Source organism: Prinia subflava, chromosome 4 (assembly GCF_021018805.1).
Source record: "Prinia subflava isolate CZ2003 ecotype Zambia chromosome 4, Cam_Psub_1.2, whole genome shotgun sequence".
NCBI classification, from domain to species: Eukaryota; Metazoa; Chordata; class Aves; order Passeriformes; family Cisticolidae; genus Prinia; species Prinia subflava.
The window spans coordinates 23145291-23169061 of record NC_086250.1 but is presented as its reverse complement, the minus strand read 5'-3'; the positions used below and the strand labels follow the sequence as shown (position 1 = coordinate 23169061).

General features: G+C 43.7%; 1 protein-coding gene across 2 annotated transcripts in view; it reads left to right on the top strand.

Moving 5' to 3' along the window:
* Positions 1-23771, top strand: part of MRTFA (myocardin related transcription factor A) — an 85687-nt gene that overhangs the window by 58076 nt on the left and 3840 nt on the right. Inside the window, exons 3-13 of one of the 2 annotated variants that reach the window (XM_063395970.1) lie at positions 11839-11894; positions 13380-13455; positions 14111-14272; positions 16230-16405; positions 16865-17020; positions 17517-17767; positions 18114-18285; positions 18557-19669; positions 20821-20925; positions 22785-22916; positions 23301-23361. In XM_063395970.1, the coding sequence (XP_063252040.1) occupies positions 11839-11894; positions 13380-13455; positions 14111-14272; positions 16230-16405; positions 16865-17020; positions 17517-17767; positions 18114-18285; positions 18557-19669; positions 20821-20925; positions 22785-22916; positions 23301-23361 (2460 nt within the window). Of the gene's footprint in view, positions 1-11838; positions 11895-13379; positions 13456-14110; positions 14273-16229; positions 16406-16864; positions 17021-17516; positions 17768-18113; positions 18286-18556; positions 19670-20820; positions 20926-22739; positions 22917-23300; positions 23362-23771 lie in introns of both variants that reach the window. The other variant, XM_063395972.1, reaches the window with a different exon arrangement.

The window sequence follows — 23771 nt, the reverse complement described above, 5'->3', positions numbered from 1 at the left end:
AAAATACAAGTTAAACAAAATCTGTCTGTGCTCAACTCTTTGAACTCTGTTGTGCTGTAGAAGAACAGTCAGATGCTGTCATTTTTTAGTGTCGAATTTAAAGGTTACGGCTATTGTAAGGTTTTTGGAGGGAATATTAAACACCCCATTTTTCCCCCACCCACTCTTGAAGAGAGTGTTTGAAATATTAGCTAATGCACATCTGAGTAGAAAATTATGTGGAAAGTATCTTCAACTAAAACAGCAAAAATTTTTAGGGGAAAGACATTTGGCAAATGTAGCAAAATATGTGGCTCTTTTGCTCTTTTGCAAGATTTAAAGCTTTTTATGATGTTTGTTTTATCCATCAGGATTGTGATCTTCGGTTTCTGGCTGCAAACACGAAACACAGGCAAGAATGCAAGGTTGTCATATGGCACAATCCTGCAGGAAGGCTGTTTTGACCATCGCATCTATCCAAGCAGGCGAAGCAGAAGTAGATAATTTCTGGCAATGTGCCTTGTGTTTCTCTGTAGTAGTCCTGTGTGAGTCTCTGAAAAATGACACAGGCATCCTTTGAAAAGGGCATCACCTGCACTGAAAGCTAGAATAAGGCTGCTGTACAGGCTGAGAATTTCCGTGAGCTTCTTTTTCACTTCTGTGTATCTGATGTTTGCCAGTTTTTGTGCCCCCATCCAACTCCTCTGTTTGTGTTCTGGGCTGCAGAACACATGACTTTGTGTAGATCCAAAGAGGATGGAATCTGTGCATGGAGAGTCTAATGAGACTACTTTAACAGGTGCTGAGGTGTTTCCATGCTCTAGGTCTGTGCTACCAACACTCAATTTTTGCTGAGATGTGCAGCCTGCTGATGCTCAAGCTTATTTCAGAGTACAAGAGTGTATTTATCCTCAGACTCCATGAGGGGAGTCTGCCATGGTTCAATTCCAACATGTCACATGATTAGAAATCTCTGTAATACAGCAGGCAGTCTAATGATTATCATCACATTAGGCCTTTCATATCACTTGCTGCATTTTTTATTAGCCATAAGGTTAATGGACAAATTATATTTTTTGTTATAAAACTAAAATGCAGTATTTGCTTTTTTGGGAGTCTGTGAGATGTTGCTTAGAATGAATTCTAAATTGCTATTTTCTTGAAACAGCTGGTGATTTAAGAGTACAGAATACAGGTTGTACTTTGGCATATTAGTGCTGATCATCATCTAGACAAAGCTTGTAGTAGCTGGTCTTCTGTGTCCAGCACAGCTACCATTACAAAAACCCAAGGATCTTTGAGATACTGAATTTGGGAAGCAAAGTGCTTACCACATGAGTTTCTAAGGTTAAATCATGTCTCTAGACTTCAACATCTCAACGCCAAAATTTGGCCATACATCCACACTTGTGTTTGTGTAGGGTAGCTAAAAATGCTATTCCTGCTTTAGCCTTTACCCGATAGTCTAATTACTTCTCAGTTTTGAAAAAAATAATTTTTTAAATATTTGAAAATTATGCACTTCTAGCTTTATTGCTGCATGGTTCAGTAATTATGTTCCTATTTTCTTATTTATTCTTATTTATTCTTATTTCTTGTTATGAATCTTGTTGATTTAGTGAATGTGTTCTAATTTAAGGAGACATGTCAGTTGAGGATATATATATCTATAATATATTATATATATATAAAATACAATATATACTCAAATTTGGTTCCTGTTACAATAGCTACAGTAGAACACATTAAACGTCAGAAACAAAACAAAAGAAAAAATAAGCTTTACAATTTGTTTTACTGTTAATTGTGAAGTAGGAGCATCTTTCTATGTTTGTCAGAGAAAGGAGAGGAAGCAAGCTGTTGGAACGTGACAGTTTCCTACAGGTGCAGTATTTTTCATGGCACGAGCTGTTCTGCCATCATGCTGGTGACTTCATGGGCCATTTTTTGTGCCTCAGATATATTTTCTCTTCTACATAAGAGCCAGGATAGATGAGCTGCTGTTCCTGTGTGGAGTTCTACTGATTTGGAACTGTTGCAGTGTGGCTACACAGCTGACATTTCAAGGTTGTGGTATGTTCTATTAGAGTTGCAGCTAAACCCATTCCTTTAACACCCTGAAATATCTCTTCCTGCTACGCAACATGTTCCAGTAATTCTCTCACTACTTTATATATGTAGTGACATTCCTGTAGTTTTATGGAATCTATTTATAGTAACAAAGCAAAAATACAAATTTTCACTTACCTGCCATCTTACGTCTGCTATTCTGTACATTAGCAACTGCTTCTCTTTTCATGCTTTTAAGCTGGAATTGTAACTTTGTTTAGGACAGGGAGTTAAAAACATATATGTGGACTGTAAATTTTGTTACTCTATACAGAAGCTGCAGCTAGACTCAGTGTCGTTCTCTGACAATAAGACTGAAACACTAAGCAAGTATTGTAAAATAGAAAAAAAAAAATAAAGGACATCTGCAGCTGTCCTCTACATTTTTCTGTTTCTGGTGTGTTGCACAGAAATCTGTAACTGGTTTTATTTTAATTTGATTGTATACCTATAAACTTGTCTCCCAGGAATTATTTGCTGGTTATTTGACTTAGATAATTTTTCTTGAAGCACAACTTCAAAGCCTTCAGGCTTTGTGTGTAGGAGGCTGTCTGTACATTTAAGCTGAGATTCTCATTGTCAGAGGAGTAATGACTGCATCTGCTTTGTTTGTATTTTTAGATATCTGTCTGAGTGTGCTTTCCATGTGTTTATATGATCTGTGATTAATAAGACATGATTAGAATAATAAAATCTATTGTTTTAGAATGGAAATATGCTGTTTGGCCTTTCTGAAGCTGTAGAAGGAAGACCATGCTCAGGTATTTGATAGGCTGTGTTTGGTCCTTGATCACTGCCATGATAGAAGATTTAACTCTGCCAGTTGCAGGAGAAATGTAATAGTTCAGGAGAGTAAAGCTTGTTAGGCAATACACTTTCTCCCTTTGTGTTCCCACAGTTGTCTTAGCTTCATTCTTACTTTTGTTTGGGAATGGTCTCTCCTTTTTGTGACCCCATACCTTTCCCACCCTGGGCACTCTGGAAAGTTACCGGAAGAGTTTGCAAAGGCCAATTATCCATGCAAGAAACACACATGAAGTCTGGGCTATGAATGCACAGATCAAAGAGTTCCTGGTAGAAGTTCCTTGCCTTCCTTTTCCTCTTCATTTTGGAGGTGGTACAATCTTGATTGCGATGAAGCTTTGCCTTTTTTATTTTTCACTTCAGGATTTAAGTAATTTCTTTTGAATGCCAAGAGTTAATGGTGAGGGATGGAGCCGATTATTTTGCTGTAAATGTTTTCTGACAAAATGCTGTAGCCACAGTCAGCCACAGATCTGATAACTGTTACCATGGGTGACAATTTCCATTTTGCTTCGAAGAAGGATGAACTTTCTGAGAAATTGCACATATGTTAGATTTTAAATTAACTCAGTGTTGGGCATTGGAAAAATCTTAGTCCTTTCTGCCAATAATTTCATGCTTACTGTAACAAACCTATACTTCAGGCTTTTCATACAGTTAATGAAAATCTTAAACTTCAGCTGCATCATCACTGGGCTACTGCTGTACTAAAGTTACTGACAGTCTTGCTGAAAATGGGCTCTGGAGAGATGCCTGGTGCAGGCATTAGAAGCAGCACAGCTGGTGAGTGTCTCCATGGTAAGCTGAGCTGAGGCAGAGTACCACAGTTCCCCCTGCCTGCGTGCTTCAGCAGCCAGGGCAAGCCATATGCAGGGAGCTGGAAAGCGTCTCTTTTTGGGAGAAACAGCTGCATGAGCTGGTACACTGTGCAGGTTCAAAATGTTGACCCAGGAGAAGGGCTTTATCTGTGAGGCAGGGTGTCAGGGAGGCAGCTCTGGCTTCCACAGCAGCCTGCTGTGGAACAAGCACACAAACAATCTGCTAACAGGGACTTAATTTGGCTGCCGTTTTCTATGTGTGTCTCTGTTGACTGGAATAGGGCAATGGGGAAGACTCAGTGAAGCTACCGCACTCTGTCTGTAATGTTGTGCTTTGGCTGTGCTGGCAACAGCAGCTATGTGCAAAGGAGCCTTTCTCCAGCCTTTCTTGTGTTTGAGACTAGGAACGCTCAGAATCCTTTAATCACAATAACATTCTCATTGGAGGGTGTCACTGAAGGGCAAACTGCATTTGTTTGAGTGCCAGAGATGTGTTTCTTACCTTCATGAACGTATTTGCATTGACTTTTTTAGGTCAGTCTTAATTTTTAATTTTCTGGGTTTATGTATGTTGGGATTTGAATAATCACAATTTACCAGTTGTGGCTTCTTTTCCTATCCTTGATACTCATATTTTAGCCTTAATCCAAGGTCATTTACCACTGTTGGGATATGGTATCAAGAATTCTCAAGTATGATCAGGTCTGTGTACTGAATGAGAAACTCACCAAAGCTGCAAATGGAGAAGAGGATGCTGATGGAGATATCTTTTCTCAGCTGTGTATTCTCAGCCCCTTTTCACATTTCTGCAGCATACAGCAGCTCTTTGACACTGCCCCACTGGCAAGATGACAGCCTCTTCTGTGCATGTGAGCCAATTTTTTAATACCTTTTTCTTCCATGCTGTGAGAAATGCTTTTTGAAAATGGGGTGAAGATGAAGGGAGGAAGAAAGTGCTAACTGCCTTGCTCTGTGGTTCAAGTTCTGTGTCTCTTAGAAAATCCTATGGGTGGGAGCCCCACCCTCAACCAACAGCAGAAGTCATTGAGCCTATTTACAGCACTTTATCTCATTTTTCTACGAAAGCATAGTAAACAAGAAAAAGAAACCAGAATTTAGTTGAGAGCAGGGATGAATAGCTGCAGCAGAAGGCCTTCTGCCATTCTGAACTAAATCAGGGTGTCTGAGTTGGGTTTGGACATGACACAATCTTCTCTTTGTCATAGCAAAGGAAGGCTTTTCCTTTCCCTTAGGAATGGGTCTAACTGAAGACCAAAGTATTGGACTCAGTATTGTGAATTTAGCTCTAGCCTTTCTACAAACATTGTGTGTTGTCTTACCAACTGATTTTCAGTTCAGATATCACCTTGTTGTCTGTGATGAGTTAGATACTATGGCCAAGGAAATCTCATATGCTGCTTCTCCTCTGTCAGTCTAAAAGTCTGATAGCCTCGAGCAGTGATTTACTGATTACAGAAGGCTTTATAGCCTCTACTTCCCACAAGGCACTTGAGCTATGAGGATCTGTGCAGATCCTTTTGCCTTTCTTTCTTCCCTGTGTTTGGTTCTGTGCAAACCTCAGTGTCTTCTGTCAGCTGCATAAGCAAATGCAGGCCGTATGACCTCCTTTTTGCAGCAGTTAGGTCAGTCCCCTTCCCCCTCTGTGTTTCATTCTTAGAGTGTCTCAGTCTGGTTCTGATTCCACTTATTTCTCACGCTAGGTAACAACAACTCAGAGGTCTGCATATGAATATCTTTGAAAGCTTTGCATGGCTAAAATCTGCTTTTGTACACTGCAGGGTAAACCCCAAAGAGATGTTTGCACCATTTTGCCCAGCTTTTTGTCTCTGCTGTTATACTGAAGATTTGGGTTTGATTCCTTAGCCTTGATTCAGTCTGTTGTTTATAGAAGTACCGATTTGGGGCTATGCAGCAGTGTCTCAGCGCCAGGTTGGATGGGACTTAGAGCAATTTGGTCTAGTGGAAGGTGTCCTGCAACCATAGCAGGGGGGTTGGAACTACATGATCTTTAAGGTTTCTGCCAAAACCATTCTGTGGTTCCATGGTTCATTCACACTTTGCCATCTGCAAAATGTGGCTTGGACCGGGGGAACACTGAACTCAGGCCATTGCAGTTTTGCACCCTGTTTCAGAAGAATCGATACATTGCTTTGAAGGGAAGATTAGCAACTTTAATCTCTGGGCTTTGTATGGAAAGGTGTGGGTCAATGTAGATGATCTTGTGTGCTGCTGCTTGATTTTGGGGGGTCAGATGGAAGAACACAGTTGCAACATATAGCTGAAACATTTTTGAAGCAGGGTGGGGCAGGGAACAGTTTGCATCACTGATGTGCAGGGAGGCTTTTTATGGTAGCTGAGGATGTGACACAAAAATGTCAGTGCTTCAGGAATTCTGGAGATGAAGCATCATCATGCTCCACAACAGGCAGCAGGCTGACTAAAGAAACAGGATGTGTGTGTGGTAGATGTGTGGTAAATTTCATTAGATCCTTGCTAACCAGCCCATCTGTGTCAGGCAAGTCAAGTCTGGCTGTCAGTCATCTAAAGGTGAGGAGTAAAACTCATCCTCCCAAACAGCAGATGTTACAAACTGCCACAGTAGTCCAAGTGAGACAAAGGTGTCAACAGCTCAATGGAGGTCACCTGCTGGACTGTGCTGTCCGAAGCCCTATTGGTGATGCTATTGTCCCATCTGTCACTGAGTCTTTTTTAGTGCTTGTTGGGCCATTTGTAATGCCAGGCTATTTTCCTGTGGTGAATGGAGCAATTTGAAGATGTGGGGCCACGGTTTAGTAGGATGGGGTTCCTGCTGCAGTGCTGGCCTTAAATTCAGCCTCTCATTTCTGGCAGGGCAGTTGTGCTCAGCTTTGCTGACACTATTGTTTGTGGACCCATGCTCTAAACCAGCATACCAATCCAGGTTAAAACAACTCTTTCAAAACAACTGTGATCAGATTCCACAGACAGTTTCGTCAGCTTAACTGAAGGCTGTCAGGCTTTGTCCCGGACATAGGTACAGGAACGAGGGCAGAAAGTGGAACTGCAGGTTACTGAGGCTGAAAATGCCATGTAAATATCATGTAGAAATAAAACCAAAAGGCAGGAGGTAACCTAACTGAAACTGGGTGTTGCAGAAGTTACTTCTTCATTGTCAACTATTTCTTTTCTGCATACAGTGGGAAAAAAAAACAAACCAACAGCTCATACTGTTGTTGTAATTTGGCAAGTTCAGTGGTTTTTTTCCTCTGGCAGCACTCTGTTCTCATCAGGGCTCACTCAAAGGTAGCTGGATAGTTAGATCAGGGCAAGTTAAGATCAAGTTAAGTTTGGAGAGGGGCAAGTGCCATGGAGGGGTGCAGGAGATACTTCATGACAACAGTTCCATAGTAGGGCTCCCCATGTAGTACAATTGAAACATGAAAGGCAAGGCAGAATCACACGGGACATGGAAAAGTGGGGAAAAAGCTGGATCTACCAGCAGACTTAATATTTGTTGAAATGCTTCCCAGGGAATTTAACACAATGTTAAATGTGTTTTTGCACTTCCTGGATTTAGTAAGGCGCTTGAAACAGCCTTGCCTGATGTTTTTGGAAGCAAGCTGGGACTACTTTGAAGATGCCTATGCAACTTGTGAGGGAACAGGATTGGAATTAAGGCTTGATGTCAGACTGGGAAGTTGAGTTGAGCAGGGTTGTTGGCTGGGATGGGAAGGGAGAAAATCAGGGTTTGATGTGATTAATTATTTTTAGTGATTTGATGTAAACAAAAGAAACAGTCTGCACGTTTATTAAGCCCCAGGTTAGTAGGCTGGGGACAGGACAGGACTGGAACTCACAGTGTTTGGAGAAGCCAACAACTATGGAATAAAATGAAAGAAAAAGGCAGAATATCTACATTTTGTAATGCCTAGTCAGTGGCTTGAATTGAGGATGAAGAGTGGTTGGCTTGATACCAGCTCTGCAGAAGAGGATTGGAGACCTTTAGTGGATTGTGAGACAAGTACAAGTGAATGTTGTTTGTTTTATGTACACAAAGAAGGCAGACTGGCTGGGACATGTGGCTGAGAAGTGTTATTGAATAATCATTTAACTCTATAACAGCTTATAAAACCTAGGCTGGAATATGGACCTAGTTATGGACAATAGGCTTCAACAAAAATGCAGCTTAAATGGAAGGAGTCCAAAAGAGACTAAACAAGCAAAGGTCTGGATAAAGTTATTTGCAAGGGAAGGTTGAAGCAACTGCCTTTGGTCATTTTATATATCAGACGATTGTAAGAGAACCAAAGTTTTCAAAAGAGATAGATGCAAAGAGGAAGAAAACAAATTGTTCTCTGTAATGTTTGTAGGTAAGGTGGGGAACAAAGAGTATAAATTGTAGGAAGGGAAATATAAGTTAGACATTCAGAAAGATTTTTAAATAGTAAAAACATTTGTCTACTGGGATAATTTTTCTGCAAGAGTACTACTACTTTTTTACTATAGTACTACTATTTTTTCATGAGAGGTCTCCAAGAACAGGTTAGACAAACTACATAAAGAATAGTTGAGTGTATTTTATGCAGGCTGAGCAGTCAGAAAGCATCAGGTGATTGGAGTTTCCTCACCCCTAACCCTCTGTGGTTATATCTGATGCTTGAGGGTGCTGTGGACAGAGTGGGAATGCTGCCCCACACCCACCTGGTTCACACAGGTTCTGCTCTCCTATCTCAGCCACTCATTCACATACACTGTCAGAATGAGCCACCATAGCTGATATGGCTGAGAAGAGTAGAGCTTCATCAGTATGGGTAGTTTTGAATGGAATGGATAAAGCAGCCCTTTGGTAAGCGAGCTGGATTGATTATGAGGCACAGGAATAGTTTTGCAGGGATGAGTGTTAAGTGGCTGGGAAGGGCAGTGGTAGGAGCTGGAAAAGGGGCATATCTGCACAGCGGGTCTCTCCTTTAGAGCTCACCCAGAGCCTTATTGCTTCTGAGGTCTTCATATTTTTTCCTTTTTTAAAATTTGCTGTAGTAAAGTTAACAGAGTTGCTCCACAGCTCTGGGCTAAGTTGTCATTTCAAAGCCAAAAAATGTGCAAGGATTAGTTAACTTAAAATGAAGTATGATTTTACAATAGACACCCTATTCTGACATATCAACCTCATCCTGTATTGCTGAGGGAAGCAGTGAAGGATTTGTGTCCTCTTGACATTTTCAGAGGTTGAATATGAAGTCGTCTGTTGTGTTGCCAGCCCAGTGCAGGTTTCCAGAGGACTAGTCAAGAAAGACTGAAAGTGTTCTTTACAAGATTATTCCTGTAGCAGCCCTGTGTTACTTACTATTAAATGTATAAGTGTTTTTCTTTTATCTTACTCAGGGATTCTTTTCTTGCTTTTTTATTTTGTATGCAAGAGATTTCCTGCACTACCTGTGACACCAGCTGAACTCCTGCAGTTGACTTTTCTGACCATTAGCTGTGGTCAGAGAAATGTCACTTAAAGTTCATCTGCTGCCTCATACATGCAGAGGTAGGCAGGAAGGGGAGAGTAAAGAATTACTGCTGTGTCTGTACATTCTGGTGGAGAGCTTTTGAAGACTCAAGATGAATCCTGCTTCACTTGTCTCCTCATCACTGGTCACTGGTAGATGTTTATGCAGATTTAAATGTTGCTTGCTATCTTTGCCTGAGTGGACCTGAGCTTTTGTTTTGCTTTTCTGTGAGATGCACACAATGAAAGGAAAGTGCATTCAGATTCAAGCACATGCAATATTCACAAGCAGCTCACTCGACTTGAAAAGAGTATTGTTTGTTCCTTGCTCTTCATTGAAGTGTCATGGTTTGACTGCCCAGGACACGTCATTGCAGGCTGAGGCCTTGTTGGTGCCTCGGCTAGATGGGGAAGTTTTTTGCATTATTTTTGTAGTTATTGCAAAACAATATCCCTACTATATCTCTTTGGTTTATCTCAAATTGTATTTTACAACTTGTGTAATTTTCTCTGGTGATTTCTCTCTGTAACCAGATTTATGCAACTAATTTCAGAAGGAACTATTTGCCCCATTGTTGTAGGGGTCTATATACTCACTCACTGTGGTTTTCAGTTATTGTTAATTTATTCTACAAATTATTCTTCATTCACTTCTGTAATCCAAATCCCCATCTATGATGCCTAGCATGTTTGGAATTCCTGCCATGTAGACTGAATTCTACTTCTTACCGCATTGATGTGAATCTAGAGGTGAAACCTTTCCCTGGTCTTAAAAAACTGAGAGCCAGACATGGTTAAGAGATAAGGGGTTTTTACCTCGGTATTTTAATAAGGATCCTTATGGTGCACCACTTCACCAAGGTGGTATGCACTGCAATGCATACACACAATAGATCATGTATATGATTTATAGGCCTTTTACAGGACAAATTTGTCTATAGACAAATTATCATATCTAACAAGGATGCCCCAAGGGGAGGCCTGAATGAATAGCGTGGTATTCCCCCATCTGAGGAAGTCCCCCCCAAGATGGGCCAAATGTCTAGTTTACAGGGTAAGTTCTAGAGGGGGCCTTGGTTTCCCAAGATAGCATAGGGCTTTCCGGCCTCCTACTACAAGGCCTTTAGGATGTTTTGTCTCCTGGCCTAATAAAATACTAGAACTATGCTAAGTTATCAGACTTAAGGAATTACAAGTATGCATGCTAAGAATACTGAGGCCACATAGAAGTTATATAAAAGGTATATAATAGAAGAGGCAAAAAATCATCTTGGCATCAGATGGACTCTGTATTTCACGGAATGTGTCTCAACCCTTAACAGAATGAAATGGAGTCTGTGCTCCATTCTGTAGGAAAGGGTGTGGAAGGCTCCACATGCATTAGAAGTAGTTTCTTACATAGCATTTATGCAGGGGCTTTTATTTTTTAAGTCTTTTGAGACTTCATTATGAACTTATATTCGAGAAATACTTAATCACTGGTCTTAAGTGAAAAATAATACAAATAGACTATTTTTCACAGGACCTAGATGCAACACGTTAGAGTTACTAACTCTGTGAGCTTAGTTTTCTGTCTTCAAAAGACTTGCAACTTATCTTCAAAGCTGAAGTTATTGAACTTTTCTATTTATCTGGATGGTAATTCAGACAGTTTAAGATACGAGTATTTCAGAAATATCGAAAGCAATTATTATGCTCCCTTCAGCTACTTCTTAATACAAACCACAGTGTGGTCATTTTTTTAAAAAAACAAGGTACTTGTAGCTTCAGGCAAACTGTGAGGAGCTGCTGACACCATCATCACCCCCCACTCAGGTTTTATGGTGAGACATGAGCTTTGTGTGCTCCAGAGGAATCAGGCAGAGTGAGAGATTCCTCCAGGGTTAGTGTGGTCCTGGACAGCAGAGGATCATTTTCTTAAAACCTGATTCATTTTGGCTCTGGTTTTAAACAGGTTCTGAAGGGGCAAGGTCTGTTCTGTGGAGAGCTGAAATTAATTCCTCAAGCTGTGGTTTTTTGTCAATAGACAGATGTACTTTTCTCTCCAAGTGTCCCTGTTCTCATGATAATTTCTCTTACAGAGAGCAGTATGTATGTCCTGTGAACCTGCAGGATTTGCAGCCAGTCCTAGCATGTGTACAAAACACAGGTGCAGATTCAGGAAAGATCTGCAGCTTCCTTTGACATTAAAAGATAGTAAAGGGGATTTACAGTTCATTAGCATTGTCCCCATCCTTCCAACCATTTGACCTCTTCAATGTTTCAGAGCCATTCCCGTAATGGTCCTGGATATCTTACTATCTGTTGAAGCTTGTAAAAGGCTTTTTTTGGGGGCTGTTTTTGAATCATGTTCTTGGACCCAACTTTGAGAACAGGGATTAGTTTGACTACAAGTGTGCCTGTATTACACTCTCCAGTGGCTCACAAAAATTTCAGATCAGTTCCTGTGTCCCTGTGCTGTCAGATGGAGTATGGCAATTCCATTGCTTTGTACCAGCTGGAGATCTGCCTCAGCATGTTGGAAGATGCAGGAGGCAGTTGCTGCGGTGTTAACTTAGTTTGGCCTGAAGGGTTGTGCAGTGAGAGAACTTCCATCATTCTAATTCATTCTCTAAATGCTTTTCCTCTCCACAGCTCTGAAAAGTCCAGCTGCATTTCATGAACAAAGAAAGAGTTTGGAGCGGGCCAGGGTAAGATGCAATATAATCTTTAGTGTTTTGGGAAAGTCAGGAATAGTTTGTCTTGTGTTTTGTGCATCCTGTAGCTGTTAATGAGATGCAGAAGGGAATCGTTCATATTCTAGATGTAATACAGCTTTCTGTAGTCAGAAGTGTATTGGATGGGGTATTCTGCAGCTTGCTTGTAGTGCTGGTTAACCCTCAGTGAACTAGTTGTGCTTAAAGTCCATCGAATATGATGCCTGGATTTTCGCTAGAGTCATCTTTCTGGAAGTGAGTGATACTCTTCTTCCCCGCTGTCCATGCACTTGACATTTTTATGGTGTTTGTTTTGGTCTTAAATGCTATTAAGTGCTCTTATCCTGTGGAGCTCAGTTCCACCTTTGAGGAAAGTTTCTCTGTTACCTGCACATGCAATTTTTACCTAGGAGACTAGAAAAATTGAAAATTGAAAAGAGAGGATCCCCCCCAAATCTTGTGACACTGAAATCAGAGACTTCTTTCTCTACAGAAAGAGAAAGCCAGGCATCATACTTCATGTGCCACCTTTTTTAATTGGGGAGTTTCTTGATAATTTCTGTTCCTCAGAAGGCCTCTGGGGATATTTTTTTCTGATTAGCCTACAGTGGAATGAAACTTGTTATGATTAAGTTTTGTTTTAAAAGTGAAAGCAACATCAGTAAGAGGATAACAGCTGTGATTAAGACCTGTAAGGGAGGCCTTTTAAACTGTGGAAGGATTGCAGTGGGGGACTTTACATTAAGACCAGTGACAAAAGGGCTTTTGCTTATTTCTCTTTTTCTCCTAAAACCTTATTAAGTTGATATTTTTATGTGGGCAGTTGAACAACTATGGTACAGTTTTTTGACTGACTTTAGTACTTATTTTCTCCAAAGGTCCATCCTGATGTCCAGTACTTACCAGTCTATTACCTGCTCCTTCCAAATTCCCATTCCTCAGCAGTGTAAAGAGTAACATGTTCAGCCTGTCAGGGTCATCTCTGTACATTGCTCCATAGCACTTTCTCCAAAAACAGAGCTAAAAGCAGCTCTGGAATTGAAATAAGCCTTGTCATAGCATTTAGATTCTGCCCCCCAAGGGACTGCATGAGGTCTTTAGCTTAACAAATAACATACCTTTAATCAAAGCGTATGCCTAAACCACAAGTCAGCCCTGAATGCCAGCAGTACATGTAAGTGGTGGTGCATACAATGGGAAAAGAGGACTTCAGCTCCTGAGGAAGTCCTTCACAATTTCTGTTCTGTGGGGCAGCTTTGCACAATTGACGGAGGTAATTACAATAGAAGGTTATCTTTAGAGTGAGCTCATTCTCTGGGTGCTCTGGGACAGAAGATAGATCCCTGCTCCATTTTGTGCTTATTTAGATCTCAGTAACAGCTAAAGAGGCTTATTTCTTTTCATTGTGCTGTTCAAGATTACCTCACTCCTGTGTCTGATCAGCTGAAAGTGGTTCTTGCTTGTCTATTTTTGCTACAGACAGAGGACTATCTGAAACGCAAAATCCGGTCCCGGCCAGAGAGATCAGAGCTAGTTAGAATGCACATTCTGGAAGGTATGGCAAGCGCTGAACATGGAAACATCAACAATAAACTTTATTGGAACTATCTTTTTGAACAGCTTTCTGTTTTGTCTCTGACCTCCAAAGCTTCCTTCCAGTTGGGAGCGGGCAGAAGATCATGCCTGTTGCATGATTCCTTGGGAGGGATTCAACTCTGCTTGCTCAGAGATTATTCTCAAAAAGATCTGTTGTGGGAATTCAAAGGTTTGTGTAGCTGAGCAACAGTGAAATAGAATGACAATGGATTGCTCTTCTACTAAGGGAAGACACTGTAAAATGTCCAAGAGGAAGTGAGGCAGACTTGATCTGATTGGTAATGAACCTCAGCTTCAGAGAGGGAGTGCTATGCTGCTGCTGATCACCAAGCTTGGGGTACAACCAGAGGGAAAAGATGAACAAGAATTGGGTGACATCAGTTTGAGAACAGTGAATTTGTCACAAGGGCTACTGTAGTTATCTTTATAACCTAAATATACATAACATCTGTCATATCTTTGTAGTGCATAGTTATCTGTTGTTATCTATCAACTATTTTTCTGTACCTATTGTTATCTACAGTTACCTTTCTGAATAGAATTAAAATACTGTTGAAGGGCATGCGTTGACCATTCTTGGATTGATGCCATTTTATTTGCTTTCCCCCAAACAGAGACCTCAGCTGAACCCTCCTTGCAGGCTAAGCAGCTGAAACTAAAGAGAGCCAGACTGGCAGATGACCTCAATGAGAAGATAGCGCAGAGGCCGGGGCCCATGGAGCTGGTGGAGAAGAACATCTTGCCTGTGGAATCGAGCCTGAAGGAAGCTATTATTGGTAAGGTCAGAGGAGGATCTTTGTGGAGGGCATTTCCCACATGTGGTTGTGATTACCTATTGCAGTGTGCGTTTCCCAGGACGCACAAGGCAGCATTGGGGTGCGACACAATCCCCCCGGGGAGACTCTTTCTCCCCGCTCAGGAACTCCGATGGTCTCAACAGTTGCTTTTGGGGCGCAGAGATGAAGCAGAGGCAAGACGGGTCTTGGGGTAAACTGAGGAGATTTATTAAAGGTGCAACTGAAGAATAAAAACTAAAAGCTGAACCCCAGGGACCGGGAGCACGTGTCCCGCTGTGGATTTTATACACAGGCAATACAAAGCAAACAACCAATGAGAATGCACTCAGGGAGGAGTCTAAGGCGGGTGATACAGAACTAAATCCAATGGGAATAGCAGAAGCAGTGTAATGATATAAAACAGCAAATGATATATCGAGTGAGGGAAGATTGGCAAGGAAGGTTCTCGAAACAGAGGCAGGGATACAGAGAATTGACACTTAACGGCATGTATAATTTAAATCATAATACACAAATGAAATAGAAAGCTAGCCTGAAAACTCAAAGCAGAAAACCCACACCACACCAATTACCTATCATTCCACCTGCGTGTCTAATAGAGTGCAATCCCATGGCTGGTCTCATTTTCCTGGCCCAGATTCACAGGCTTTCAGCCCAAGGATTTGGAAAAGCAGATCTCCCTTTTGCCCAGATAATGCTATGGAGATATTAAATGATAGGGAATGTGGACATTTCAGAAAAATATGAAAGCAGTTGTATACCCTAAAGACTTGAAAGACTGTTGAAGATTGTATTGCCTAGATTGTCTCCTTAGAATCCCTCTCTTAGTATAACATGTCAACAGTGTTGGTCAGGGAGAATCCACTGACAGATCAGGAGGGAAGACAGAATATAAACAGGTGTGATGAAACAAAAGATGTCTGTGAACTCAAAAACTTCAGGGGATTCGACCCCTTTAAAAATAAACCAGAACAGATGTAAATCATGCCAGAGACATTCCAAAGACTGAAAGGAACGCTGAGGAATAGCCTTCCCACTGCCTCAGCAGTGCTCTTTCCTGTCTCCCCAAGACTGAGCAGTCTGTGTGTCTGTGGTTATTCATCCCCTCAAACATGCACTGCAAGTGTAAAGGCAAATGGGACACAACTGTGAGCAAGATGGAATACTTTCCATGAAAAAGGAAAAGGACAGTGTTGTGAGAAAGTCTGGCTTCACTGTTGAACAAGAAGTAGTTGAGGAAGGGTGAACTTGTGAACTGAATCATAAGAGATGTGGCTTCCTTCTGACTGAGCAAAGCGCATCTCTCGATTCCTCTAGATTTTAGGTGAGACACAAATGAGAATATTTCCCTGCCTAGCAGAATTAATTTGAGAAAATGTAGTCTAAAAAAACTTTGGTACATTACAAGTGTACACTCATGTAGATTTATCTACTGGGCACGTAGATGGACAGAAATGCTAATAGCAGCCAGGGCCACCACTTATTCCACATCCCTCATTGCTTGTAAGACTAGAGGATAATTTGGGATTCTGTCTACCAAGACAGGTTCTACCTTCCACCATACATGAACACTAAAGAAGCCATGACTTGACCTTATACTGTCCAGTCTTCTTCTTTGGTGCCAGATAATAATGAAATAAGTCCTGCCACAAAACTAAGTTTGGGCAGACCTGAGTGTCTTTTCTTACACTCACTGATCTTGCCTGGCTAGGAAGCAAGGGAAATGGTTCACTCCAGTCCACATCATTTTATTGTACTGATAGATAGTGAATGTAAACACTTAAACCTGATCCAGTTGGGGCTCTTCTCTCATTTTTAGCTGGTGCTTTAAGCACAACTCTCTCCATGCCATCTTTGTCTTTGTGAAACATCTAGTGTCAAGCAAAGTAATTTCTTACTCCACTTTACAGACCACGGTTGATGTCTGTGTTTTCAGTTGGACAGGTGAACTACCCAAAGGTTGCAGACAATTCCTCCTTTGATGAGGACAGCAGTGATGCCCTCTCCCCAGAACAACCAGCCAGCCATGAGTCCCAAGGGTCTGTCCCATCGCCGATGGACTCCCAGATTTGTGAGCCTCTCCCTAGCACCACTGGTACATCACTAGCTCAGGTGAGAATGTGGAGGTCTCCTGCAGTATCCTGGAGCTTCATGCTGATTTGTGGCAAGGGAGCCTAAAAAGTGAGACTAAGTCTTCCCTAAGAGGTATAGTCTGTGAGATTTCACAAGGGGTCTTAGCTCCATGTGGTGTCAGTGACGTTCTCTGGTTATTCACAAATCCTCATGGTGGTGCCTTGTGGGGAAGTGGGCAGCAATTGCTTAGTGATACCAGCCTTATGTGCAACTGATCCCAGCAGGAAATGCTGGGAGACACAGGTGTTGGATTTTGATTCCTCTTCTGCCCCAAGAAATTGTGCTGCTTCTCAGGGACAACTGAAGCAGTGGGTTAAAGGAGTCTGATTAAAGATTTGAAGCCTGTGCCCCTTCCTTCTAAGTGGACACTTTTTGCACTCTGTTAAACTATTTCCCTCCTCTTGTGTGTATTCACGATGTCTTTTTCTGTCCCTGCAGGGTTCATCCCAGTTGCAGATTAGCGCAGACTCCAGTGAAACTCTTTTCCTACCTGAGCAGCAACCTCCACCACTACCACCTCCACCTCTTCTGCCCTCTAGTCTTACAAATGGAGTGGCTCTTACTGCTGCCAAGACCCCACCAACACTCATTAAGGTACTATTTTGGCTGATGTCTTCATTGTTGTTGTCTGAAGGAAGATAAGAAGATTACTTTTAAGCAGGTTTGGAGTTGAAAGTATTAGATTAACAGATGTAAAGGAAGGAAACATTTCTCACTAGTGTCTTCTTCTGACACTACTTGTAACATATTTAATGGAGTTTTCTGTTCTGTGGTGTATTCATGTTCAATAAAATGAATACTGAATGCAAAATGTTTTGAAACAATCAGTGTTATCTATAATTAGAGTCAATGAGTCTGCACTGGATGAGCAAATTATCTGGTGTGCTGGGAAAGGTGACCTGCATTATGGTGCAGCATAAGCCGCTGCCAGTGTGGTGTCTGTAATTTCTCAGTTAGAGAAGCATGGAAAGACCCTGAGGTGAAAAAACTAGATAATTTCAAAATCCCAGTGTGGGTTCTGGTTTACATGGGGTGTTACATTTTATCAGTATTTCCATTCTTACTTGCTTCCTCCTTTTCTTCTAAATAGCAAAGCCAGCCCAAGTCTGCTAGTGAGAAGTCTCAGCGCAGTAAAAAAGCCAAGGAGTTGAAGCCAAAAGTCAAGAAGCTTAAATATCATCAGTATATTCCCCCGGACCAAAAGCAGGACAAGGGAGCTCCTCCCATGGATTCATCCTATGCCAAAATACTGCAACAACAGCAGCTCTTTCTCCAACTTCAGATCCTTAACCAGCAGCAGCAGCACTACAACTATCAGACCATCCTGCCAGCCCCACCTAAGTATGGGTCTGCAGTGGCAGCTCTCTTAGCAAGCACTTACCAGCACTCTTACCGGAGACATGGTGTTCTGGGTGTGAGGGGTGGCCACTAGGTGTGACAGGTGTGACATACTCAGTCTTGGAGGTTCCAGAGGGCCTCAAAAAGAGCTGTTGCGAGATGAATCAGACAAAAGCAGCTGAAGTGAGCTGGTTGACACAGCAAGGGGCATGATAAAGTCAAGAGCATTGGTGTGCTTCGGAGTCTAGAGCAGCACTAGTGACCCAGACATTTCTGAATGTGTATGTTTGTGGGCCTCTGGTGTCTTTCTGCTGTGGTTTTGATGCCTGTGTTCCTTCTTTTCCTGCAGGCCTCCAGGAGAGCAGCAGAGTGGTGCCAGTGCCCCTGCTGTACGCAATCTCTCTGCCACAGTCAGCAGCACATCTTCAGTATCTTCTGGTTCCAGTGGGCTGATGAGACAAAACAATAATGGTGTGGTGGGCAAGCCTGGCCCTCTCCCTGCAAACCTGGATGAGATGAAGGTAAATGTCCTCTGAAGCTCCACAGACCCTTTCTGCCATTGTCAGCGGGCAGTACTGAACAATGTTGCTGTCTCAGAGCAGGGCTGAGGTGGACTGACAGGAGTTAGTGATAGGAGTTGGAATTGCCACCCCACAGTCTGTACCTGAGGTGCAAGTTTGTTGGCCTGCAGGAAGATCGGTTTAGTCCTTTGTCTCATAGCTCTGGTAGCTGTTGACAGTTGTTCAGTTAGAAGTTCTCTTAAACTTGCCCTCTTTTTTCCCCCCATATCAGGTAGCAGAGCTGAAGCAAGAGCTGAAGTTAAGGGCCTTGCCTGTCTCAGGCACAAAGACGGATCTGATTGAGCGTCTCCGAGCTTACCAAGAGCAGAACAGTGCAACCAGCCAAACAACCCCCACTCCCAAGCCCAGCACAGCAGCTGTCCTCCCTAAAGCTGCTGAAGTGGTGGTGGCCTTCCCAACTGCCAGGCTGAGCACAGGGCCAGCCCTGGTGGCCACTGGCATTGCACCAGAGGTAGTTGTGGCCACAGTTACTGGTGGTGGCGTGATGAAGTTTGGGAGCACAGGCTCAACTCCTCCTGTTTCTCCAACTCCTTCTGAGCGCTCACAAGTGAGTGCAGGGGATGAAAACTCAGGCACTGGAGATACCTTTGGAGAGATGGTGACTTCACCTCTGACCCAGCTCACCTTGCAGACATCTCCAGTGCAGTTCTTGGTGAAGGAAGAAAGCTCCAAGTCTGCCTCCTGCAGCATAAATGTGCCACTCAGGTCAGAGAGGTGTAGTGCTGGTAACAGCAGAGATGCAGAAGTTAGGGACAAAGACCGGATGCTGCAGGAGAAAGACAAGCAGATTGAGGAACTCACCCGCATGCTGAAACAGAAACAGCAGCTAGTGGAGATGCTTAGGCTACAGCTGGAGCAGGAGAAGCGCTCTCAGCAGTCACAGCCAGCCTCAACAGCCACAGGAGAAAGAGCAGCCCTCGCCTCCAAACCAGGAGCATTTGGCACCCAAGTCAAGAGTGAAAATGGTTTCCTAAGTTGCCAGTTTGCGAAGCAATCCAGTGGCCAAACAGACCAATTCAGCCCTGCACCAACTGCTAGCCAAATGGACACTTTGAATCCAAGCCCAGTGCCAAAGAAAGCCGTGATGGTGAAGCAGGAGGTGCCCACCACGGAAGCAGAGCCGTTGTGCCAGTCCCACAGCCCACGGCTTTTTCTTGGCCAGCAAGGGAGAGTCCTGAGCAACCCCATCAAGGGCACCTCTCCCCCCACCCTCATCACTGACTCCACAGGGACCCACATCATCCTCACCGTGACCAAGCAGAGCGCCGAGAGGCAGGGCCTCTCTCCCCACGGGATGGAAGGGAACAGTTGCCCACCCTTACAGGTCGGCAAGGGTCAGATCCCATCACTGCTGTGGGCAGTTGGTTTCCTCTCTCCTTATCCCACTCTGGTTACCATAGGATGACTTAACAGGGTAGAAATTAAGTGCAGTAAATACTGGAAGGGCTGAGTTGCTCACTACAGTGAGTGGTAGATCGTGGCTTTGTAAAATAGAGCAGTGTAAGCAGATCTTCGGCAAAAAGACTGGAATTTGACAATGATGAGTTGTGTACAGCAATGCACAATTGGCTCTGTGCATCACAGGCTGTTCATCATTCTTCAAACACATGGTTCTGCCTTTTGTCAGGCAGGACCTCAGGCTTGGACAGCAAGGGTTTGCTGCCACAGTTCACTAGTTTTTAAAAGAACAACTATGCCTATGGTAGTAAAATGAGCAGAGTGTATTTCACCTCTTGTCCTTAACTGTAGAGATCGTAGTTGGAGTGATAGATGGGTCATCTTATCCACCAAGAGCTGAAGTCAGACCCTGGGAGCAGACTGTTTTTTGGCTGCTCTTTGTTTTAAAGTGTGTCAGTATTTCAGTGTAAACAGAGTCTTTTATCAGAGATGATTTACTATTCCCTTGCTGGCATGAGCTCAGCACTTAACAGAATTGTTCTGAGTGTTCCTTCCAGGAAGGGATAAATATGCCCAGGTTTGATGGCATAAGTCAAACTCCGGCACCTTCCATGACATCAAAGACAATTTTTATTCTCTGCTGATACATTTCTTCCATTTTCTGCAGAGCAAGTGGCAGTGTCTGCCATCAGTGACAGGCACTGAGCAGGCTACGTTTGCTGCATAGCAGGTGAGATGTCAGCAGCTGTCTAAACATCAGCATCTAGTGTCAACCTTGAAACCCCAGAGCATCTCACCTAAACTCCATCTCTGTTCCACAAGGGCACAGCTCCTGTGTCAGATCTGGCAGTCCTTGAGGTGTGTCATGGGTAGTCCAGGGATTTAGGCTGTACTGCCTCCTCTCTTAGGATTCTCAGTCACATCCAATCTAATTGCTCTGCTCAGTGAAAGAGAAGGATTGAATTTCATAAAGAATAAAGAGTGGGGAAAAAATAAACTTAAAAATGCTGTAAGTAACCTAAGCCGTGTGTCCCATGTCTGGCGAATAACCTATTATGGATATCCTCTTCTTTCCAGACTGTACAATCATCATCCGCTAAAACTTCCAGCCAACTGCCATGTCAGGTACCTGCAAACACCCCTCAGGAGCCCACACAGCCCAGAGGACCAAACCAATCTAAGGTAGATCACTGCCTGCTCACTTTTCTCCCTTGGTTTTGTTTGCCTGCTGCCAGGATTCGTACCCGCAGGCAACGGGTACAAACATAGCACATATCAGTGGGTGTTGTCTGTGGTTTAAAAACAACCAGGGGCCGGAGTGGGCAGCCTTGATTAACAAGGGTGTCCCAGATTCTTGAAGGGGTGCTGCTGAACAGTAAAGGTGGCTGCTGCATAGAGAGAGGGTGGTGTGTGTGCTGTGGCTGCTGCTGAAGGGGCATGTGAGCTCAAAGGGGTGAAAAGGCTGTGACCTTTTAGTCTCTGGTACTGCTGAGCATGCTGTCATTTCCATTTCCCTGCTCTGAGCATGCCAGTTAATCACCTCTTTGTGAAGTGCTATACTGCTTCAGGAAAGAGAGCATCTCTGCCTTTAACCTTCTCCAGGTGCTGGCTGTAAAGAGGCTCTGCTGTACATCTCCTCCCTTTCTAGCCCGCTTAGCTGTCTCTCTAAGTGGTAATTAAGATAAGATACAGAAAGATTATGAAGAGTTTTTAGAGCTTGGAGGATCATTTCTGAGTCAGTTCCTGGAAGGGGTATGAAGACAGAAGTACTTTCTAGTATATTTAGAGTGAGATAGCTACTTTGCATAGGGTCAGTGCCTTGATTTGCTTTGAGACCTTGAGAAAGTGCAGAAGGTAAATGAGGGTACCTTCTTCCTCAGAGTTCTTTAGCTTTTTGCTTCAGAGGTGTCTGTACTGACTCTTCCAACCCTTTTGCCTTCCTGTGGGGTTAGAAGCCAGGTCTGCAGGGGGTCACAGGGCAGCTGGCCTGTACCATGTTGTCTTTCTCAGCACCTCCAAACCTGCAGCTTTCCCAGTAGTTTCCATAAGCAGTCCCTGAAAATTGGTGCTTCTGGCAAAACCAGCCCACCCAGTGTGTCAAAAAAGGTACCCTCCAAGCATGTCCCAGTGGCCTGTGCCACAGCCATGGTTTCCAGCCCTTCTCAGGAAGAGTGGATCCCAGCAGAGCTGGTCTGGAGTCACACCTCTACCTGCGGGTCACAGCATAGATGAGCAGCTTTCCAGGGAAAACAGGATGGACAAGGGCATCACTATGTACACATGTTGGAAGTGGCATTCAGCTGTTGCCCAGGGTTCACTGCTCCAGGGGAGCAAGTTTCTGTGTGGGTCATGCATAGCTGCGGTAGAGGAAAAGGCCTGATCCTCATTTCAGCTGTTCTTATGGGCAGTTATGTGCTGATTCATCTGGTAAAGCTGAGTCATGAGCATCACTTCCTGCAACACTTGGGATTTCCTTTGGAGGTTCTGGTGCTGCTGAGTGCCCTGGTGCTCTCTGCCCACCATCAGGCTGTTAAACTTGCTGCTATGTTAAGATAGGTTGTGACCCCAAAAGTAGGCACTGCAGAGGGAGGCGAGTAGAAGACAGGCCCTGGATATATTACACAGAGTAGGCTGAACACACAAGGGAAGTGCCCTTTCTCTCCAAAGTGCTGCAGGAATCCCCTGCTTGGACAGATGAGGCTCTCCCCATCCAGGAGAAGTGAGGAGGTGGTTTGTGGTGTCAGCTTTAGCATTGGAAAAATCAGCTAAAGATTTCCAGCTGTGAGTTGGAGGGGAAATTTTTCTTCTTCCCTGCAGCCAGGGCATAGTGCAAAGGGTCCAGGGAAGGAGGCAGGCTGCTATGGGCAGAGCAGTGCAGAATGCTGTGCAGTGCTCACAGGGAGAGGTGATGGTCTCAAAGCAGCTGTGAGACAGGAGTCAGTGTAGACTTTTCCCTGATTTGCATTCATTCCCTTTTCTGCCTTCATTCTAAACAGTCCTCATCACCACCTTGCTCTCCTGCTGCCCCTTCCCCCTCCCAGATGGACCTGGAGCAGCAACAGCACACGCCGCTTTTTGGAACTCCTCCACCTCCTCTTCCGGTTCCCTTGGTCCCAATGAAAGAGCCACCACCAGACTATGAGGAGGCCTTGAAGCAACAGCCAAAGGCCCAGGTGAGAGCAGTTATTCTCCCTGGTTTCCTTGGAGAGCAGACAAAAAGTTCCCATTGTAAATCTACTTAGTTTCTTGATGGGGGCCAGTGATAGGGAATGGAGACACAACTGCACCTTCCTTGTTGAACTCTGGAGGGCTTGGGCCAGACCCTAAATCACAGGTAAAACATCCCAAACCATTCATTGCTGTTGCTGACCATACTTTCCCAGCCAGTAACAGCCTGGGTTACAGAGGACTCTGGTGCCATGTCATGGTGTGCTCATTCTTGCTAGAAAACAGCCCCATCCGTGGAGCAGCGGAGGAGAGCTAGCAGCCATAGCTGTTGATGGATGTGGAAGTTTGCCTAGTAAATAAGAAGCTAATCCTGCACTTGCTCTTCCCAGGAGAATGGCTGTTCCAGCCAGCAGATGGATGACCTGTTTGATATCCTCATCGAAAGTGGAGGTAAGGAGACAAAGCCAGCATTTCCCATAGTCTCTGGGTCTGAGTCTGGGGGTTGTAGAGTACTGAGGGGAGAATCTGTCATGGCCCCGCCCTTTTCTCTGGTGTCCCTTCCAGAGCCTTCAGCGCTGGCAGTAGTTACTAAGGTACTGAGGAAGATGTCAGTCAGGCCTTAATATGATTCTGTGATTCTTGATGGCTCTGCTACATCAGATTCAGGCACATTGCTTCTGACATACTGGACAGAGATGGAATTTCATGGAGGTGGGCTGAAAACTCCCCGTAGCGAGGCAAGCACAGGCACAGGATGTTTCCTCATCCCAGCTGGTGGTCAGTGATGGCTTAGTCTGGGCGGTGTCTGTGGCCCTGGTGGGTGGGAGGGATCCTTCTGGTATTCAGCCAGACTTTTCCTT